The 20127-nt window shown below is 34.6% G+C and overlaps 1 protein-coding gene across 1 annotated transcript; it reads right to left on the bottom strand.

Annotated features, from left to right (window-relative positions):
• Positions 1-7698: 7698 nt before the first annotated feature.
• Positions 7699-20127, bottom strand: LOC144353262 (nephrin-like). Its single transcript, XM_085498909.1, has 14 exons — positions 20088-20127; positions 18026-18340; positions 14076-14309; positions 13623-13901; positions 12915-13181; positions 12558-12818; positions 11362-11496; positions 10577-10876; positions 9896-10198; positions 9090-9347; positions 8684-8799; positions 8445-8537; positions 8213-8305; positions 7699-7710 (listed from the first exon to the last, which is right to left on the bottom strand). Exons 1-14 carry the CDS (start codon positions 20125-20127, stop codon positions 7699-7701), a joined length of 2706 nt encoding a protein of 901 aa, XP_085355035.1.

Here is a 20127-nt window from a genome sequence, read left to right as displayed (position 1 = left end):
TATTCGCAATACGATAAGTGTATCATTACTATCATATATGCGTATCATATATTAATTTTGACTAATCTGATGTTATGTAGATTTCATGTATAAAGTAAGCATTTAGATTCATTTAACACATGCAAAAAAAGAGAAACCGTTATTAACAAACTTGTACAGATATTCTTCTACTCTTAATTCCAATAATAAAAAGACTGTCACATGAACTCACCTTGAATTGTAGATTGTATTTTAAATAGTAATGTTGAACGTCATGTTATCGCTACAAGATTTGAACTTTATTCTGTATTCATGAAATGTTTATATGTTTCTAGACATACAGCAACCTCGGAATAATTTTAATCCATACGACCTGTGTTTACGAGCATAAACAAGCACCAATGCCAAGACGACCGATAAGTAGAGTAGGAGACCTGTACACCTTTATAGAACGTTTCCGAAATTCCGTGTATATATATAATGTGTCGTACGTCATGTGCAAGAGTATAACATAAGTTAACAGGTATTTGTGGGGCGACATTGATGTAGACGTCAGAGTGAGTCGAAACAAGAGGAATGTTACCTAATTTATTGTGTAAAGTATTTGTCGAATGGCTTATATACCAAAATCGATGGCATGTGACGCATGTTTGAATGATAAAAACGGATGACATAATGAAGATTAGAAAAAAAACTTCATCAGTTTTTGTCAGATCTAGCATCGCAAATTGGTGCACTTTTTATATAGTCTTTGTCATGTTTTCGTCGGAGAAATACGGAAATATTAACCTTTGTACACTAGTTCTGTCTGTCTGTCTGGTTTCGGATTTGGTTATTTAATCCTATTGACCAGTTTCGTGCTCGTCTATATCAGCATAGGAAATTGTGGTATCAAATCTTAAAGTTGATTTTCCACTTTTTTGTAGTTTCTACCGTGAAACATTTGAAATCAATTTGGCCATAAATCCTGAAATAGTTCACCACTAGAGCTGACCGCAACTAATGACCATATTCTCTAATCACCTAAAAACACAATCGTCATTGCTGTAAAGACTTATGGTCACTTTACTTTGTATTAGAAGTGACTTTCAAATGATAAGAATCATACAAATCTCTTATGATGAAAACAGAGTTGTTTCCTGCTGATCACAGAAAGTGGGAATGAAACTTAAACTCACATATGACGATATCTGCTCAGTGAATCTCCAAAATCATTGTCTTGGTACTGGCCGTGTGTTATCAAGCTTACCACATTTCTACGTCCATTATGTACTCTACGATTAAGTTGTGAACCGACTGGCCATTAACAAACTACACGTATGGTGAACAGTATGCCAGTCTATTGTGTTTGCGGTAAACGCGTAAGATGCATATAGACGTTTTTAAGTTATCATACCACCAATTAGCCTATCAAATCTTATGCATATTGTTGTTGTTAGCCAATGGGTTTTCTTTCACCGCGTATAGTCTAAAACTCGATGTATGTATACTTTAATTTCGTCAGCTGTTAGACATGCGTGTGTAGCTGCGTGAATCTGAACACCTCTCGATTAGACACTTCCAAACTGGCTGCGTTTCTGAGAATATTGCAGGTAGACTGACGGACATATCTGCATATTTTAGTGATATTCTATTTATGTCTGTAATAGAAATGTATTGTGACAATGCCCATTTAGCGAACGAGGCTTGCCCAGCAGCGGTATTAGAATAGACAGCGAGTTGATAACGTGAAATCATGTATACAACAACAAGAAAATTACACATTTACTGGATGGCGTATTATGAATAATACAAATGTTTCATTGAAGTTGAGATAAACAATGAAAAATAATGAAAAGGTTCGAGTGTATCTGGATTGATTCATACAACTAAATTATATTTGACAATTCTCAGTATGGCCTGTGATTATATTCGCAATACGATAATTGTATCATTACTATCATATATGCGTATCATATATTAATTTTGACTAATCTGATGTTACGTAGATTTCATGTATAAAGTAAGCATTTAGATTCATTTAACACATGCAAAAAAAGAGAAACCGTTATTAACAAACTTGTACATATATTCTTCTACTCTTAATTCCAATAATAAAAAGACTGTCACATGACCTCGCCTTGAATTGTAGATTGTATTTTAAATAGTAATGTTGAACGTCATGTTATCGCTACAAGATTTGAACTTTATTCTGTATTCATGAAATGTTTATATGTTTCTAGACATACAGCAACCTCGGAATAAGTTTAATCCATACGACCTGTGTTTACGAGCATAAACAAGCACCAATGCCAAGAAGACCGATTAGTAGAGTAGCAGACCTGTACACCTTTATAGAAAGTTTTCGAAATTCCGTGTATATATATAATGTGTCGTACGTCATGTGCAAGTGTATAACATAAGTTAACAGGTATTTGTGGGGCGACATTGATGTAGACGTCAGAGTGAGTCGAAACAAGAGGAATGTTACCTAATTTATTGCGTAAAGTATTTATCGAATGGCTTATATACCAAAATCGATGGCATGTGACGCATGTTTGAATGATAAAAACGGATGACATAATGAAGATTAGAAAAAAAACTTCATCAGTTTTTGTCAGATCTAGCATCGCAAATTGGTGCACTTTTTATATAGTCTTTGTCGTGTTTTCGTCGGAGAAATACGGAAATATTAACCTTTGTACACTAGTTCTGTCTGTCTGTCTGGTTTCGGTTTTGGTTATTTAATCCTATTGACCAGTATCGTGCTCGTCTATATCAGCATAGGAAATTGTGGTATCAAATCTTAAAGTTGATTTTCCTCTTTTTTGTAGTTTCTACCGTGAAACATTTGAAATCAATTTGGCCATAAATCCTGAAATAGTTCACCACTAGAGCTGACCGCAACTAATGACCATAGTCTCTAATCACCTAAAAACACAATCGTCATTGCTGTAAAGACTTATGATCACTTTACTTTGTATTAGAAGTGACTTTCAAATGATAAGAATCATACAAATCTCTTATGATGAAAACAGAGTTGTTTCCTGCTGATCACAGAAAGTGGGAATGAAACTTAAGCTCACATATGACGATATCTGCTCAGTGAATCTCCAAAATCATTGTCTTGGTACCGGCCGTGTGTTATCAAGCTTACCACATTTCTACGTCCATTATGTACTCTACGATTAAGTTGTGAACCGACTGGCCATTAACAAACTACATGTATGGTGAACAGTATGCCAGTCTATTGTGTTTGCGGTAAACGCGTAAGATGCATATAGACGTTTTTAAGTTATCATACCACCAATTAGCCTATCAAATCTTATGCATATTGTTGTTGTTAGCCAATGGGTTTTCTTTCACCGCGTATAGTCTAAAACTCGATGTATGTATACTTTAATTTCGTCAGCTGTTAGACATGCGTGTGTAGCTGCGTGAATCTGAACACCTCTCAATTAGACACTTCCAAACTGGCTGCGTTTCTGAGAATATTGCAGGTAGACTGACGGACATATCTGCCTATTTTAGTGATATTCAATTTATGTCTGTAATAGAAATGTATTGTGACAATGCCCATTTAGCGAACGAGGCTTGCCCAGCAGCGGTATTAGAATAGACAGCGTTTATTCGTATTGCTAATTAACAACATTAAGATTAAAAACATATTTAAAACAAACTAAACATACAATTTCAAAATCATTGAGCGGCCTATGAATGTTATTACAATTAAATCTAATAAAATATGCTGTTGCCAAATGGTGTAGTGCATTGGTTGCCATTTTCAAGTACATGCATACTTTATAGTCATTTTTCTAAATAATTTGATGTTATATTTGTCAAACATTTTCAGTTTAATTTTAAACTCTTACATTCATGTCAAAATTTAAATAAAAAGGACAAATGAGTGTGCATATAGTAGTTTCCTCCAGATCGCTGCTGAGGATCGACTATCTGTGCTTGAGATGCGTACTTGGGGTTACGTAATTATATTGTTATCTCTATTACATGATAATTTTCAAAGTGTAGATGTTATAATTATCAATTGTTCCCCTGTCGTGCATAAATGTTATTTTGGATGCTACGTGGACCACGCGATTCGATTACTTTGAAGTAGTAGCGATGAAGAAGAAAGAATCCTAGAAGAAACTGCTCACAACAGAAGAAACCTACCCTCCCTGTACTCTTTTCTCTCATGTGCTTGGATAAATTAATCCTGAGTTAACTTAAGTTCATCAACTATAGTAGCATGACCGGGCGACCCAGTCAGAGTGCCACATTATCAGTTTCGAAATCTAGAAGCGCGTACACTACATGCAACAACGTAATTAGTCGCGCGTCAGTGGATACAGCAGACGACTACGGTCGACAACGTGAATCAATATAAATATGACTTAAACTCTGACTTTTTGAAAGCCCATGCTAGCCAAGAACATCCACCCTTAACGCTATATGTATATAAGGGGCATTGACAATGTACTGTATACTGAGTAATTGATATTATTAACTACTAGTAAATTCATTGATAAGAAGAGCATTGTGTAAATTAGTGGCGCCGGAAAGTGCCAACAAGAACAGTCCACTATAAAGGAGCGGGTAGATAACATTTTCTTCGTACCTGGGCATACACGCGCAATGATGCACCGTTTGCAAATATCTTGCTATGTGATTGTTAATGAGAGGGAGGAGATCCTGAGAGAATTGTAAGTACGATCGTACGAATCATACCAAGTAACCCGTTTAGGAAAAATGGCAGAACACGCCGTGGACAGAAATTAGGAAATTCGCGGCGTACATAAATGCAAAAAACGATACAACATTGTAAATATATCAATAGTAGTGTAAATATATAATAATTTGTTATACGCTTATTATCACGATGTGACTTTTCACCTAGCTAATAACGTGGCTTCGTTTGTGATAACGTTTAATGTTTTGTAGGTAAGACGTTGCATGATGCAGATACGACGTTAGGTCGTAGGACATTACATTGTGCATGTGTAATGAACTATAATGCAGTGATAGCATTATATAGATTAGATATAACATTTTCTTCGGTACGCAGTATAGCAGGAAATAAATGTTTACATGATCCCTATAGGGCGCTCTCCGCATTCCGCGGTGGCTTGTGTGTAATTTGGCAGAGTATCGTCAGTCCACGCGTTGCCACGTAGCATTTAGCAGCTTTGTGTTCTACACTTCTTTCATTTAGTTTTATTCTCGGGGTAGCTATTAAGCAGAGTAGTTTCGAAGTATAAATAACAGCATTAATTGTTTATTGCAGTAAACATACTCGTATTTGTACAACCCCATTACATGCATAGGTGTGAAACCCGCCACCCTCCCTGAGGTGCATTCGAGCATGAGACGGGTGCAGATTTCCAGATGTGTTTAGTCACGTTATTATTTGGGTTTTTATTTCTGTTTCTTCTGCACGACTTATGTACCGCTTATAGGGATCCCAGTTTTTACTATTCTATGTACGGTTGTTACTAGTTTTCAATTTCCTCATCTATGTGTACGTAGTTACTCTCCACAGATTTGTTAATAAATCTTGAGATTCGTGGCAACGGCATTACACTCTTATTACCAGTGTGTGTCAGTGTGGTAGAGTGGAAATATGGCATTCTGTTATTTGGTCATATGATGTGGATAGATCATTACGTGATGTCAATGCATTATTACGTGTTGTCAATATTACAACACGTGGTGTAAATACGACATTGTATGATGATAATGATACAACATTGTTTGATGAGTATAGAACATTACGAGATATAGACATATGCGATGTCAATACAACATCGCGTGTTATGAATATTACATCATGACATCGTGATGTAGATAAGACATTGCATTAAGTAGATATGACGTTATGCCATGTAAATATAATATTACGTGACACAGATATAACAGTGTGTGATCTTCATTACCGTTACGTGATTCAGATATATAACGTGATGTGATGTAGATGTAGATGTAAACTACAATGTGTGTAGTGCCGTTACGTGATTGATGTAGAAATGATATTATGTGATGTTGATTACATGCATAGGTATATCAAGTTATGTATGTCCCGATGGCATTATGAAATGCAGATATGATATAACGTTTTGTATATACATCATGTGATGCAGATAACTGATTATGTGTTGTATATATGAAGTTACGGTAGATGATGTGATGATTTTGTTTATCTTTATGTAATATTGCATTATGTAGATTTATCATTACGTGATGTGAATATAGTACTATGTGATGCAGATATAAGTATATCTGATGTGGATTTATGCCATTTTTTGATTTAGACAGTGGATTACATAATGTAGATATGACAGTATGTGATGTATATACATACCGCGAATATTAATATGCACGGCAGAAACTGTACTCTGTATGTTACAATTATTCTGATTCGAAACGTATCAAAAGGTGAGCGAAATGACAGTTGTGGATAATTCTCACCCAAACTCAAAATAGTTATGGCCTCGGCGTGCACGATTGAAACAAGACCAGAGCGTATGCCGTATCCAGATAAAAAGGGGATAGTGTGCATCCGAAACTTTCTGGTTCACCTACATCAACTAACATGATATCATTTTACAAGACGCCATAGTATGGCATACAAAGAACAGCAGTTTCAAAATTTGAATCCACATTTATTCAATCCAAAATGAGTGAGTGTAATGATTAATTTGTAAAGATACTGAAAGTATTTTTATTATATATGTCAGTATTTTAATAATTTCCATTACTCAATCAAGTTAATAATTAATATTTTGTATTATATATTACTGTGGTTTGATTCATCTAGACTTATGAATGGTATTTAAATAGCAGGGGTCGTGATACATTTTTGTCAGTATATCTACCAGCGAGCCCCATGACAAAACAGAATCAAACAGTATACAATAGTTGCAAGAACTTATGCAAGGCTAAGATCCAAGTTTCAGTTTGTCGAATTCTATATACGGCCATCATAGAGACAACAAGACTTCGAAAAATTTATATTATACACAGAATATGTAGGTTAAAATGACCTTCGGTAAGTGGCGGAAGAACTTAAGCTTCATTGCAACTACTGGTTCATTAATAGCACTGATGATTGGTTTAAATTCCAAATAGGCATCAAGTTCTGTAGATTAGAAAACGCGATTTTAGTTTCTGATAAATTCAAGAAAAAACATTATAACAGATAAATAAATATTATGTTACATATCTATGATTGCTCAATGCTGTGTACATTGTTGTAGTATGCACAGTCTGGAAGCACACATGATTAACCAAGCCAAGTTGATAAGATTCAAACCATATTAAGTATGTCATTTAATTTCTAGTCACTAATTTCCAGTCACTAACATTCTCAAACCTGTTCTTAGAATTATTTCCATTTAGTCAATACATTCAAATTATCTTGAATACTGCAATGCAATTTCATCAATATAATATTCGTAGTAATTAATTAGAACATGTACGTTATCTTATAAATTACATAATCAATTAGCTCATTTTTTGCGATTATTATTTTGGATAACAACCTCAGACGCTACACTAATCCACTTATATAGTTGTGCGTAAATAAGTATGTTCATTGATATATGCTTATTTTCACCAGTCGGAAGATACACAATGTTTTCTTTGAAGAATAGTGAAATTAGTCCGGTCCTTGAGAGTAAATAATATTGTTGAGGTCTTAAATTACAGTGTAGTTTATAGCAATATAGTATACTGCATCGACGTCTATAGTGATTCCTGAAATAGAACAAAAACAATTATAAATAATATACTTGAAAATGAAAAACAAAACAAAAGACTATGAACGAACATTTGTGTACAATTTGAAAAATGTTAAAGCATGATTTTTCAGATATTGTTTCTCTTTCGTTGTTCAATCAAGGTATCATGAAGATGGTATTTACAGAAACGTTTAGAGTTACAACTAAGATTTGACTGCTGATTGCACTAGACATACATTCAAACATGTATACTTGTTATTACGTTTCGGTAATTAAATACCGTTCAAATACTTGATATCACAAAGACCACATCCGCCCAAGGATTATGAAGGTATAATTTCCCTTAAATAATCAATCAATCAATAACTGTAATCAGTATAAAAACAGGTAATCGTACTAAAACACAACATATTGTATTACTGTTTAGTGTTACGTTATTTATGCAACCATGACATTTTGAAGAATAGAGAATCAATACACTACATATGCAATGACACTTGAAATTTGCTGCTAATCACCTTTGTTTCCTTTGATCGGGGCATTTCGTAAACTGGTTCAGCTTCTCTCGTCGTTGGTGAAAGTGCTGTGTAATTACTGTCTTCTGCATTAGCCTGTACATAGGAGGTCATTGACATACATTTATACTATTAGAGGTTCACAATTCATTGCCAGCATCTATGTAATTGACCATGATAGGTGATGATGTAGGGAAAGTAATTAATCAACGTAATTATAATTGTGTATACTCACCTTATATGGCATTGACAATGGCGTTTCATATGTGTGTGTCTGATCCCCTGTCACTTCAGAGAGAGCTGTACACTCCCGATTACTTCCTGTTGTCTAGGAAATTTAGAACAATTTTTATTTGAACATAAGGTGTAGACACATTGTATACATTGTTTTATTTTATGATATACAAGATAGTTGATAAATGCACAATTCTAAGTTTGTAATATTTTAAAACGTCTTACAACCTTGGATATTACCTTTGTTATTCGTTTATACCAGACAAATGCAATAACGCTAGCAGTTACAGCACCGATGACAAGAGAAACAATTACTCCTGAAATTACACCAGCACTGCATGAAGTGTATTCATGATCTGTAGTTTAAAAGGTACATAGTTGGCAAATATTTGAACAACAACAATTAATTTTGTTTAGTTGCTTATTATCATTTTTCTTTTAATTCTCACTAAGCGAAATCAATATCGTAGCAATCACGTGGATTTGCACTATAGAATGATGGGAAATATTAAACTTGCATGAATGGAATTACTGTCAACCCCGAAATATGTGTTATATTGCGTCTGAACATAAAGTAGGAAACATCCCAGACAAATATAAACGTGTTAAATCAATATTGATATCCATATTACGCAATGGTTTATACCTGTGTCAGGAACCATAACCTGTGCTTCGAATGTACGTTCATCGCATTTGTCCATTTCTGTACAATAAGTTATTCTATATTCAGCATAATCGTCATCTATTCTATACGCTAATGTATTTCTGTCAATACACGATTCAAGTACATCCCAGTTATGATCTGCCAATTGCTTTTCTATTTTCACACATTGGTATTTTGTGTCTTCATGACGTGTCCAACTAATTATACCCATATGATGATTTATAGTGAGTTGCGGCAGAGCTGCGTAAATAAACATTTGTAGTTAGTTATGTTCTGTATATGAGGTTGCTGTTATTATGGAGACACGTATTGTATCGTAACAGTTCAGAATGTATGCTCATCACTTTCATTTCTGGTGAAAACTTAAATGAGACGTCATACTTTCCATTATTGTGTTACGGCAACAGAATGATCACCTGGCACAATTCGAATTCGTTTCAAGTAATTCAAAAAGAACATAATTTGTTATTTAATTATTCGTATTCCGAAAGACTAAGCCGAGGTTTTTTTATTGCCACTGTGTGACACAGAAACATCTTAAATATACTAGGAGATTACAGAATTGAGTACACTTTAAAAAAGTCGGTGATTATCGAGTGGCCAATAAAAGCAAGAATAGATAACATTATATCTGTATGCAATGTTGCATATCGTCGCAATTATACGTTGTTACAAACGAACGAAGCAAGCGACACAACATAAAACATATACTACCATGATATTTATAAAGGAATGTGTTAAAAATCCTCAAATACTACGTTAATTATGTGTAAAATACACCTACTTACAGTACGTGTTGAACACATATATCCTAGACATAACTTTGAATCCATTGTCAGATTTCAACTTTACTCGGAATTCAAATGTGGTAGATGGTTCTAAGTCATGAACTACAAAAGTTGTGTTTGTTATTCCCCTTCCATGTGATGGCCAATGTAGAAACGATGCATTCAATTGTGAGCGGTAGTCTATATAATATACATTAGATTTGTTGTCCGAAACTCCTTGGTCGAACATTGGCATCAGATTAATTGTTAAGCTATTATAGGAGCGATCAATTAGATCAATATTAACTTGTGTCCTTGGTATGTCTGTCAAGCAAAAATACGTACATTAAGATAGAGTTATCTTTCGATACAAGAAATGTAAATACTGTTTTAACTCAGTACATAGTTTACATATGTATGGTGTTCAGACACTGAATATGCCGTATGGGACCACATCAGCTATCATTCCATACTAACTATTTTGCGCATACTTTGTAGTATCATAATAAATATAAATCGTGGCATACAGCAGAGTAACGTCACAGGGGGCAATGGCAAATTATTATACCATTCGTAACTAGATTGTGCCAGCCATAGGGTTGATATAACATGAATATGAAGGGCGTTAGGAGTTAATAGGAAATAAGGACAATCACGCTGATAGCATTTTTGAAGAATGAGCCCATAAATTATGATACTTACTTGTTCCATTGAGTGTAATAAGATGACTATCAGATCCTAATCTATTAACACTTGTACAGTTATACACACCATAGTCAGACTCTGGTAATACATTAAATATCCATAATATACTACGTCTAATATTGTGATCTACGAATTCTGTGATAAGTATTCTATCAGTGCTATTGTCGATTTCATATTCATTATTATTATACCATGTTATGTCAGCAATTGGCAAAGCATCAACTTCACACACAATAGTTGCAGTATCACCTTTACTGGCGCCTGATTTACTGATTTCTTTGTTGATTCGTGGAGAATCTGTTAGATGTACAAGTACCAGAAAACACCAATATAATACAGAAATTATACAATTCATAGTTTGAAGAATTGTTTTGTTTGTCAGAACATGTTACATAACAATTTACGCATATTCTAACTAAATGTGAAGATTTTAAAGAAAAGGACAATGTAAACAACACAATGATCTATAAATAGCTTTGCCACTGTATCAATTTTTCGTTTTCTAAATATTCAACTTTTCATCATTATTATGTAGTCCACATCTTGGTTTTTTTAGCAAAAGATAATGACTGTATGTTACATCATAACCGCAAATGTGACACGAAAAAAATGTTCGTGATTATACTCACAATACACAATTATGCTAGTAGTATCTGATGAAATGGATTCTGTATCATCATAGTATTTAACAGTAGTTGTACATATATAAGTACCAGCATCTGAAGGTTCAATATTATAGACCTGTTAAGTATCAGTCACTTCTGATAATGTTATTATATTGCCTTGATTATCAATACGATTCCAGGTATATTTAAATGGAGAAGGAACACCAAAATCTGTACAAATTAACTCCAAATCATAACCTTCATCTATAGTGTTGTCACCAAGTGTAATCTCTATGGTTACTGTGGATTTATCTGGAAAATAATTACACTCGCATTTAGACTCCTCTTACAAGATTAGAAAACATTTCATAATAAACTAAGAACAAAATGGTAGTTTCATCGTATGTGTAATGTAGTGTTATTGATTTGTCTCGTAAATGCTGAAGACAAGAACCAAGTGTGTTATAGATATGGGTGCAGAACAACATTCATTCAAACAAGCGACCACGTGTCAATATAGATCCCTAAAATTGATAATGTAAAGTATAAATATTGGCATTTGCCATGGTGTTAGTTTTCCCAATGCACTTGCCAAATCATTATGATGGTCGTTTACAAGTATATGGTTGATGCCATGGCACTTGCATTTGTTGTCCCCAAGAGGTCTATCTACCTACATAGCAAGTATAAAAGCAGTTGACTTAATAGTGTTCAGGAATTAGATTTGTTGAGGGACAACAGATGGAGGGACATACAATGTCCAATCACATTAATACATCATACTTGACACTAGTTTTTTGAACCTTATTACAAAACAAAGTGACATGCATCATATAGTATATATATAATTTTCATGTTTGAAAGAAATGCTTTTTTCTGCTGAATTTTAAGCACTAAAATAGTACTCATTCTGCCATTTAAAAAAAAATCACAAATCGAAATCACCTACTTCTGTATCCAATGATGTAAGATGTATATGTGTGAAGTTTGTGCGTGATCATTTACAAAATATCACAGATATTGCCACAAGTGTTGGCATTCTATAGAAGAGAGATGTTCATCAATGTATCATAATACGCAATATATATCTAATGTACCAAGTTTGAACAATATTCGACATTGCAGAGATATTGTCCAGTATGAAAGAAATGCACATTTTAGAAGCCTTCAGTCATCTTGAATCAGAGCGTAGAACAAATGCATGTGTGTGTAAAATGTCTTCTAAGATGTATAATTTAGGTTTGATTTTTTTCTATTGGTAAGCAATTTCAAGTTTTGAGTATAATTTTTGAGTTGCTTCTAAGATATGAACGATTTCACACCCAACTTAAATGTAAAAATTCGCTTTTTAAACATATCAAGTATTAAATTACATTGTATTATTAGTTGAGTTGTTGCAGTTCCCGACCCTCTCTGTAAATTCCAATATGTATTCTTCACAGTGCAGGTATATTCTCCAGCATCATTCTTTGTGACGTCATCAATAGCAAAATGACTATTATCAACAATTGCATTAGGTCCACTCCATTGATAATCGTCAGCGGCAGGGTTGCCATCATTTGATATACATTGTATGTTAACAATATCACCCTCTTTCTTTGTAATCATTGATGGTACAGTGACTTCCGGAGGATCTGCCAATTGAAATAGCTGATTTAACTCAATAAAAATAGATTACTATAAATTGAAAACGTGTGCCATAAAATGTGAGAATGTTACTTTGAACTTACACTGTATATCAACTGTAACTGTGTCTGATCCACTACCCAATGTGTTGTCCCAAAATGTATTCATTGCTGTACATGTATAAACACCAGACTGTGTTCTTCTGATATCACTCATATGTAATGTACCACTATTGTGATTACTTCCAGTGGGAGTTGTCCATTCAATGGAATAACTAGATGGATTTGACGAAGCACTGCACTCTGCACTATATGTACTGTGTTCTATTACTTTACCATTATTAGTATTTTGTAGAATAACAACTGGTGCATCTGAAAACAGAAACTAGGTATTATTTTAACATACTGTCTACAGTGTACGTAAACATATTATGAAAAAATGAAGCAATTGCTATTTAAAATATTTCAAATCAGTGATAAAAAAGAAAATAAATTATTTGGTAATGCCCATAATGTGGAAACATGTTCACATTTCCACAGAAAGAAGATTGATGTTGAACTTTAGTAACAAATTTAAAAGTATACACTTTTGCATATTTTTAAAGCGTGCAAAAGCACAATTTATTGATTGTAATCAAATGACACATAAATAAGTCAAGGTAATAGCAGTAGTATATTGCATTTTACCTAATATTTACAACAACATTGTACATCAACATATAACCGTGTTGTTCCTATACAGCAATCAAAAAATGTGTTCCTAGCTTTATATGTATAACTACCATGACAACATTTCCACACATCTCTACTTACATTGTACATCAACATTTAGATGTGTTGTTCCTATGCCTCGACTGCCATCATGAAATGTATTCCTAGCTGTACATGTATAACTACCATGACTTGATCGCTTTATATCCGATAATGATATCATATTCCCATTTGCAGTAAACCCACCGGGACCACTCCATGAGTAACTGTCAACAGCTGGATGACTGTCATCAACAACACATGTAGCAACAAAGTCATCATTTTCCTTTATCTGCCCTTGATTATTACCACTTTGAATACTGACACTGATAACAGGGTCATCTAGAAATAATAAAAATATTGTATCATTGATTATTTGAATAATTAAAATCAAACTGAAAGAAACGTTTGTCAAATTATATAAACATATTACTGAATTCAATTACAATAGTAATTACTTACATTCAACATCAAATTGTATTACAGACTGACATTATATATCATTGATTAGTGTACTGTGTTGTAAACTGCATTTATATAACTTCCCATCATCTTCTCTTTCTACTGCTATATTCCATTGTATTGTAGTTTGACTTGTTGTTCCTGTATATTGTACAACCCCATCTCGTAACCATGCCAACACAGCTGGGGGTACACCTTGAGTTGCAGAACATTGTAATGATACAGTAGCGCCATCTATTACTTTATTGCCTCCAACACTTCCAGTCACAGAGCAACTTGGTACTGTATCTGAAATAGTAATTTATTTACGAGAGGCTATAAACAGCAAGCAGGACATTCCATTTATTCCAGTGAGTGTTCGTACACGCTACTAAATACCCAGATGTACTGTGAAATACGCCATTAAATATATGTTTATATTGTGTTGCAGATTTGTTAATTTTCGCAACGTCTTATTTTATAAGAGCGTGAAATAGCCCTGTGTTTATAAAATTCATATAAAACAGGTACATTTCTGTTCGCATTGCATTCTATTATTATATCTAGTAATTTTGAGATATTATTTTTTTGGTACATTTCGTTCTCAAATTGCAGGTCTTGAAACTACACGTTGGTGGGAGGGACGCTTTACAAACTCAGCAGCAGGTCTAGTATATTTCAACAAGCTTGTGGTAAAACACTAAATATTTTGATTAAGTATATTATACTTAGGTTCATATATACGAGAGGCGTTCATTTAGTTATGCTCCTGAATCTCTTCCAGTTGTCTGATCAAGATGACATTTTCATGTGTAATAATTTACATTGTTACGGGTTATGTTGCTGAAACCGCTCTGAACTAATTGTGGTTTCTGATTTACAGGTGTTTGACCTGTGTCAGGTGTGAAATGGAGCCAGTTGAGTGTCGCGCAGTGATCCGGTTTTTGTATTCAAAAGGATGCACACCAAAGAAGAGTTCTGATGAAATGAAAGAAACTTGGGGTAATGATGCCCCATCATATGACCTTGTAAAACGCTGACATCATGAATTCTAACATGGTAGGAAGTTAAAGTTTTTCAAAAGACTGATTACACAGGATGAAACTTGGGTCCATCACTATGATCCAGAGACAAAAGCCCAGACAATGCATTTGAAGCAATTGGAATCATGACAGTGGCGGATCTAGGGGGTACTCGTAAGTCCAATGTTCATTGCATGTACAATGTAGCTTAATTATAATGTATCTTATTACTATTGCTATCATTAGGTGAGCGTATAAAACCATATTGATTTGGTCAAATGAGTGTAGTTTGTTATAGTTAGACAATAGTGAGTCAGTAATCTCAAGTGAGTCTATAGGATATGTTTAACTACCACTGCATGATTTGAATAAGAAATTTACTTCAATACGACGTTATATGTAAATTTCATTAATGTTTATGTTTTGCAATAAAAACAAGCATATATTTAACACTTAATTAACAGTTTCAACAGTTCTGGTCGCGTTTCGTGATGGCGCAATGTCTCGACAGACTTCATTTTCAGCTATACGATATTTATCAGGTCAATATCCTGATTTTGATAATCTTGTGTACTGTGACCGACATGATATGAAATCAGGCAAATCCAACATCGGAGAATACCGGTGATGTAGTAATCGACCAACCAAAATTAGTATAATTACTATAAATATCATTGAATCCCCTGTGTGATTAATTATGCACCGTAAAATGTATCATACTCCATGACGGCATATCGCCATCGGTGTTCATAATGAATAAATCAGCAGATGATGTGGTTGCAAATTATTTCTAGTAATTCTGCTTTCAGTACAAGTTGTGGAGATATATTTTTGTCAAGCGGTCCAATGCTTTATTGCTCTTTATGTACGTTCTCTAAATTATTATATGTTACGATTCATATTTATTTAGAGTCTGTAGTATCTGAACTAAGAACTATCGAATTACATTGCAGATGTTCGACTCGTTTGTTGGTACTCTATTTATCATGTAAGGAATTGTGATGTTGTTCTATCTGGTTTAACTGCAGTAATGATCTGCGGTATTCAATAAACCCACGCAATAATAACAATGGTACACATAACGAATCCAGAATTCTCAGTGCCTCGAAAGCAAAACGCGCGCGTATTTTAAACGTTGTTTTCCGTGTTTCGCGCATTGCGTCAGGAAAAAATAGCAGTTTATATAGGCAAGGGGTGTACGAATTGTATTCAAAACATTACTGTTATATTTTGAGATTTCATATATTGGTCAACCAATACGAGATACATTTTGATGAGTTGATGTGTTCTAGTAATATTTAAAAATGGACAACACAAGTTCAAACACGGAAAAGACGTCGAAAACTGCATATATATATTAATTTTATTAGATGAAAAAACACAATACACTGGCTCAACGTCTATGATGACTGAACAGGCGGTTCAAAGCATTTTCTTTTGCCATTGTGCGCAAAATACCCTGCATTACGCACCGTTTGTACTGTACAACGCAAAACCGCGAATGTTCGAAAGTCATGTGTTAGGGACGAATCAAACCGGTGCGCTGTATTCAAGGTACTGACAATTCTGCGGCTAGCCGATTTCATTTTTTCGTGCTATAAGACTAGAGATTACAGTGCTATAAGAGTCAGTGACGCGATTCCCGCGATGATAAGTTGCATATTAAGATAATATTTCATTCGTGAAGATAGCGTTCAGGAGTGCTCAATATTAATAATAATTGTGTGGTGGCACTAATACTGTTTCTCGTGTTATTTCAGTGATAGTGATAGTTTGCTTATTGTATTGTTTCCACACTCTACCACACTGGCACCCCGTAAAACCACGCACACACTGGTAATCAGAATGTAATCCCGTTGTCGCCAGGAAATGGGTCTCAAGATTTATCAACAAATCTGTGGAGTAACTACGTATACATAACTAGTAACGATCTTACATATAATAGTAAAAACTGCGATCCCTGTAAGCGGCACATAAGCCGTGCAGAAAAAAAAACGAAATAAAAGAACAGAATAATGACGGGACTAACAAACTTCTGGAAATCTGCACCCGCCACATGCTCGAATGAGCACCTGAGGGAAGGTGGCGGGTTTCACCCCTATACATCTCATGGAGTTGTACATCTACGAGTATGCTTACTGCAATAAACAATGTTGTTATTTAAACTACGATAATACTTTGCTTAATAGCTACCTCGGAAATAAAACTGAATGAAAGGAGTGTAGAAGACAAATCTGCTAAATGCTACCTGGCAACGCGGAGACAGACGAAACTCTGTCCATTTACACACAAGTCACCGCGATATGCGGGGAGCGCCCTCTAGGGGCCGTGTAAACATTCATTTACTGCTAAACTGCGTAACGAAGGAAATGTCATATTTTAATTGGCCGAATGGAAATGAAAAATATGTTTTAGCCGGATGTTGCCAACCACTATTTATATCAAATATACATTATGTAAATACAATATACAATATTCAGGTATTATCCAAAACAGTGACGTGATTTTGTGGTTGTTGCATTATTTATTTTTTAGTCGGGCTCAGACGTACCCACAACGAACGAAAACAGGCAAATGAGAAATCATCATTCTTTTTTCAGAAACGCGACAACAAAGACATACCGGGCACCATTGTTTTTTGTGTGTGGGGGGTGTGTGTTTTAACTAATTGTCAAGTCCTACAATTTCTGTACGAATAACTGGCGTAATTCGGTCACATAACAATCACGCCGTTCAGGGTCCATTGCTCACAATTATTAAGAATACGGTAATTAAACAGTTTTGATTATTTTTAGGATTGTGTGCTGTGCCCGACTGTGTGTGGCCATGGTGATATTTTAGGTATTTATATCTCAATCCAAATGTCTATATGTTACGGAAAATTATTTTTCGAACACTATCACTAGGTGTTAATATTTTCCCCGTATTATCAAACTACCAACTGACAGACAAATGCGCATGTGCAGGTCAAATATCCCCCTTTCTCTCTAAATGAAATCTTACCTATAACTGTCATAGATGCTTGTTTATATGGTGGATTTGCATTGAAGAGCGCACACTGATATGTGTGTGAATCACTGACTTGAACACTTGGTATCTGTAGAAAGTATTCACCATTGGAATGGTCTCCTACTATCTGGTAGGGAGCCAATACTGATGTTCCATCTGATAACTGCATGTCACTGCTACCAGGTACCACTCTAAACCATGTAGGTTGTCCACTTGATACTGTACATTTCATCACCACTGTCTCCCCTACATATGTCAATGTATCCTCAGGACCAATCAGAATATCAGGAGATTGCGCTGTTGATAATACTAAAATGATTTGGTTTTATTATTACCATTTTATTACATGCCATTGTAGTTTTAAGTTAATGCGTGAAATAAAGTTATGGCAAAACATACCAAAAAAACATTGTGTATTGAAGTTATAGCACGGTAGTATAATAAAAATGCTACTCTGTAGTAATGTAATACTTTAGTATCAATAAATCATATCATTGAAACTTTAAATTATGTCATGATAAAATGACCACATCTCACTGTGTATTGAAGTGGCAGCATGATATAATTAAGGAATAAACCCCGTCCTCCAGAGATGAGTATACTCCGAGATTTGAACCAGTTTCACGGTATATACACATAGGCATTGCGAGTGATTCATAAAATACATTTTGGGGTCGGAAGGATTGTGGTGTGCGTGGTAGTCTCGCCATTCCACGGAATACGTATTATACCATGTGAGTACGTGACTACTTTCTGATCCTCTAATGTGTTATAAACACATCTCTCATATTGTAGTACGCCAAGCTGGTTGGAAGAGAGTCGGTCACGTGAAATGGAATAAATCGCATTATATCATAACAACATCTTAACTTTCCAAATAAAAATACATCGCGGTTTTTTATGTGTAGCAGTTGGCTTCATGTTAATACACAGTAGGGTAATCCTTTTTAAAAACTAATATTGTTTGGTATAGACATGGAGTGAAATGAAGTACAATGTGGAGTTGTTTTGTTTCAAAATTACACAAACGACGTCGACGTCAATAAATTTTTGCTCTCTATGCGGTTTTGTCGATCCTCAAAACGTAAATATACGTACGGCACTAATTGCCGTCTATATATTTTGTTTAAATGATTAGAACAATCTATCAACTTCGCCGTTAATAAGAAATAAAACGAATAAATCGCACTGCGCCGAAATACGGCAGAGAATTTGTTCCACTTTTCGATGTATCTATAATCAGTGCATGCTAGTTTCATGGTCAATTTTATTCTACCGCGGTTGAAATAAAACGTTCTGCACGGTGCTGTATAATATGTAAACATGGTGATTTATGTGGTGATTTATTGCAGTATACAATAAAAAACACCGACAATTCACTTAAGTGGGGGTCAATATTATTGTCAATCCGGATGCATATATTACACTAAAGCAGCTAAACGCATAATTTTGAATACGTAAACAAACGCAGGAAGTCGGTAATAGACTATATGACATTCAATACTCGCAGATATCACGCACATTTACATATGCACAGGAGTATATAAAGTGTTGTCTCCATAATGTTTGTCCCTCCGGTAGTAAGGTCAACAACGCCTTATTGTTTTCACTCTAAGCTAAGCGAGTGATCTAATTAATGCATCATTTCGTTATTATGTGTAATATATTTTCTACAAACGTAAACGTCGATTCATATAACGTCAGTTTGCTCGAACACAGATTCGGTTTCCAAAATCACGCATCGTAGAGAAAATAATATATTTCAAATCCAGTGGGTCTGGCCAGTGATGATTAATGGTAGCGTAGAGCAATTGGGTCAGTTATTATAGGAAAGGTTGTTGGACAGTAATTACTATGAGAATACATATACACAATCATGTGTACGTATCGAGACAATTCTTAAGCTACACAATTGGTGTTCCTACTTGTTTAATTGTATTGGCTGCAGTCCCTTACGTTGGATGTAAAAAAGCTAACAGGCTTAATATTGGTATATAGCAAGCACACAAATCGCATACACTAAGATCAAAATTACGTAAAGATTACGGCAACTTACTTGAAACGACAACCAGGAATGCTACATGGGATATAAACAT

The sequence above is a fragment of the Saccoglossus kowalevskii genome, chromosome 5, assembly GCF_978046115.1.
Source record: "Saccoglossus kowalevskii chromosome 5, keSacKowa6.1, whole genome shotgun sequence".
Classification (NCBI taxonomy): Eukaryota; Metazoa; Hemichordata; class Enteropneusta; family Harrimaniidae; genus Saccoglossus; species Saccoglossus kowalevskii.
This window is presented reverse-complemented; position numbering and strand designations above follow the sequence as displayed.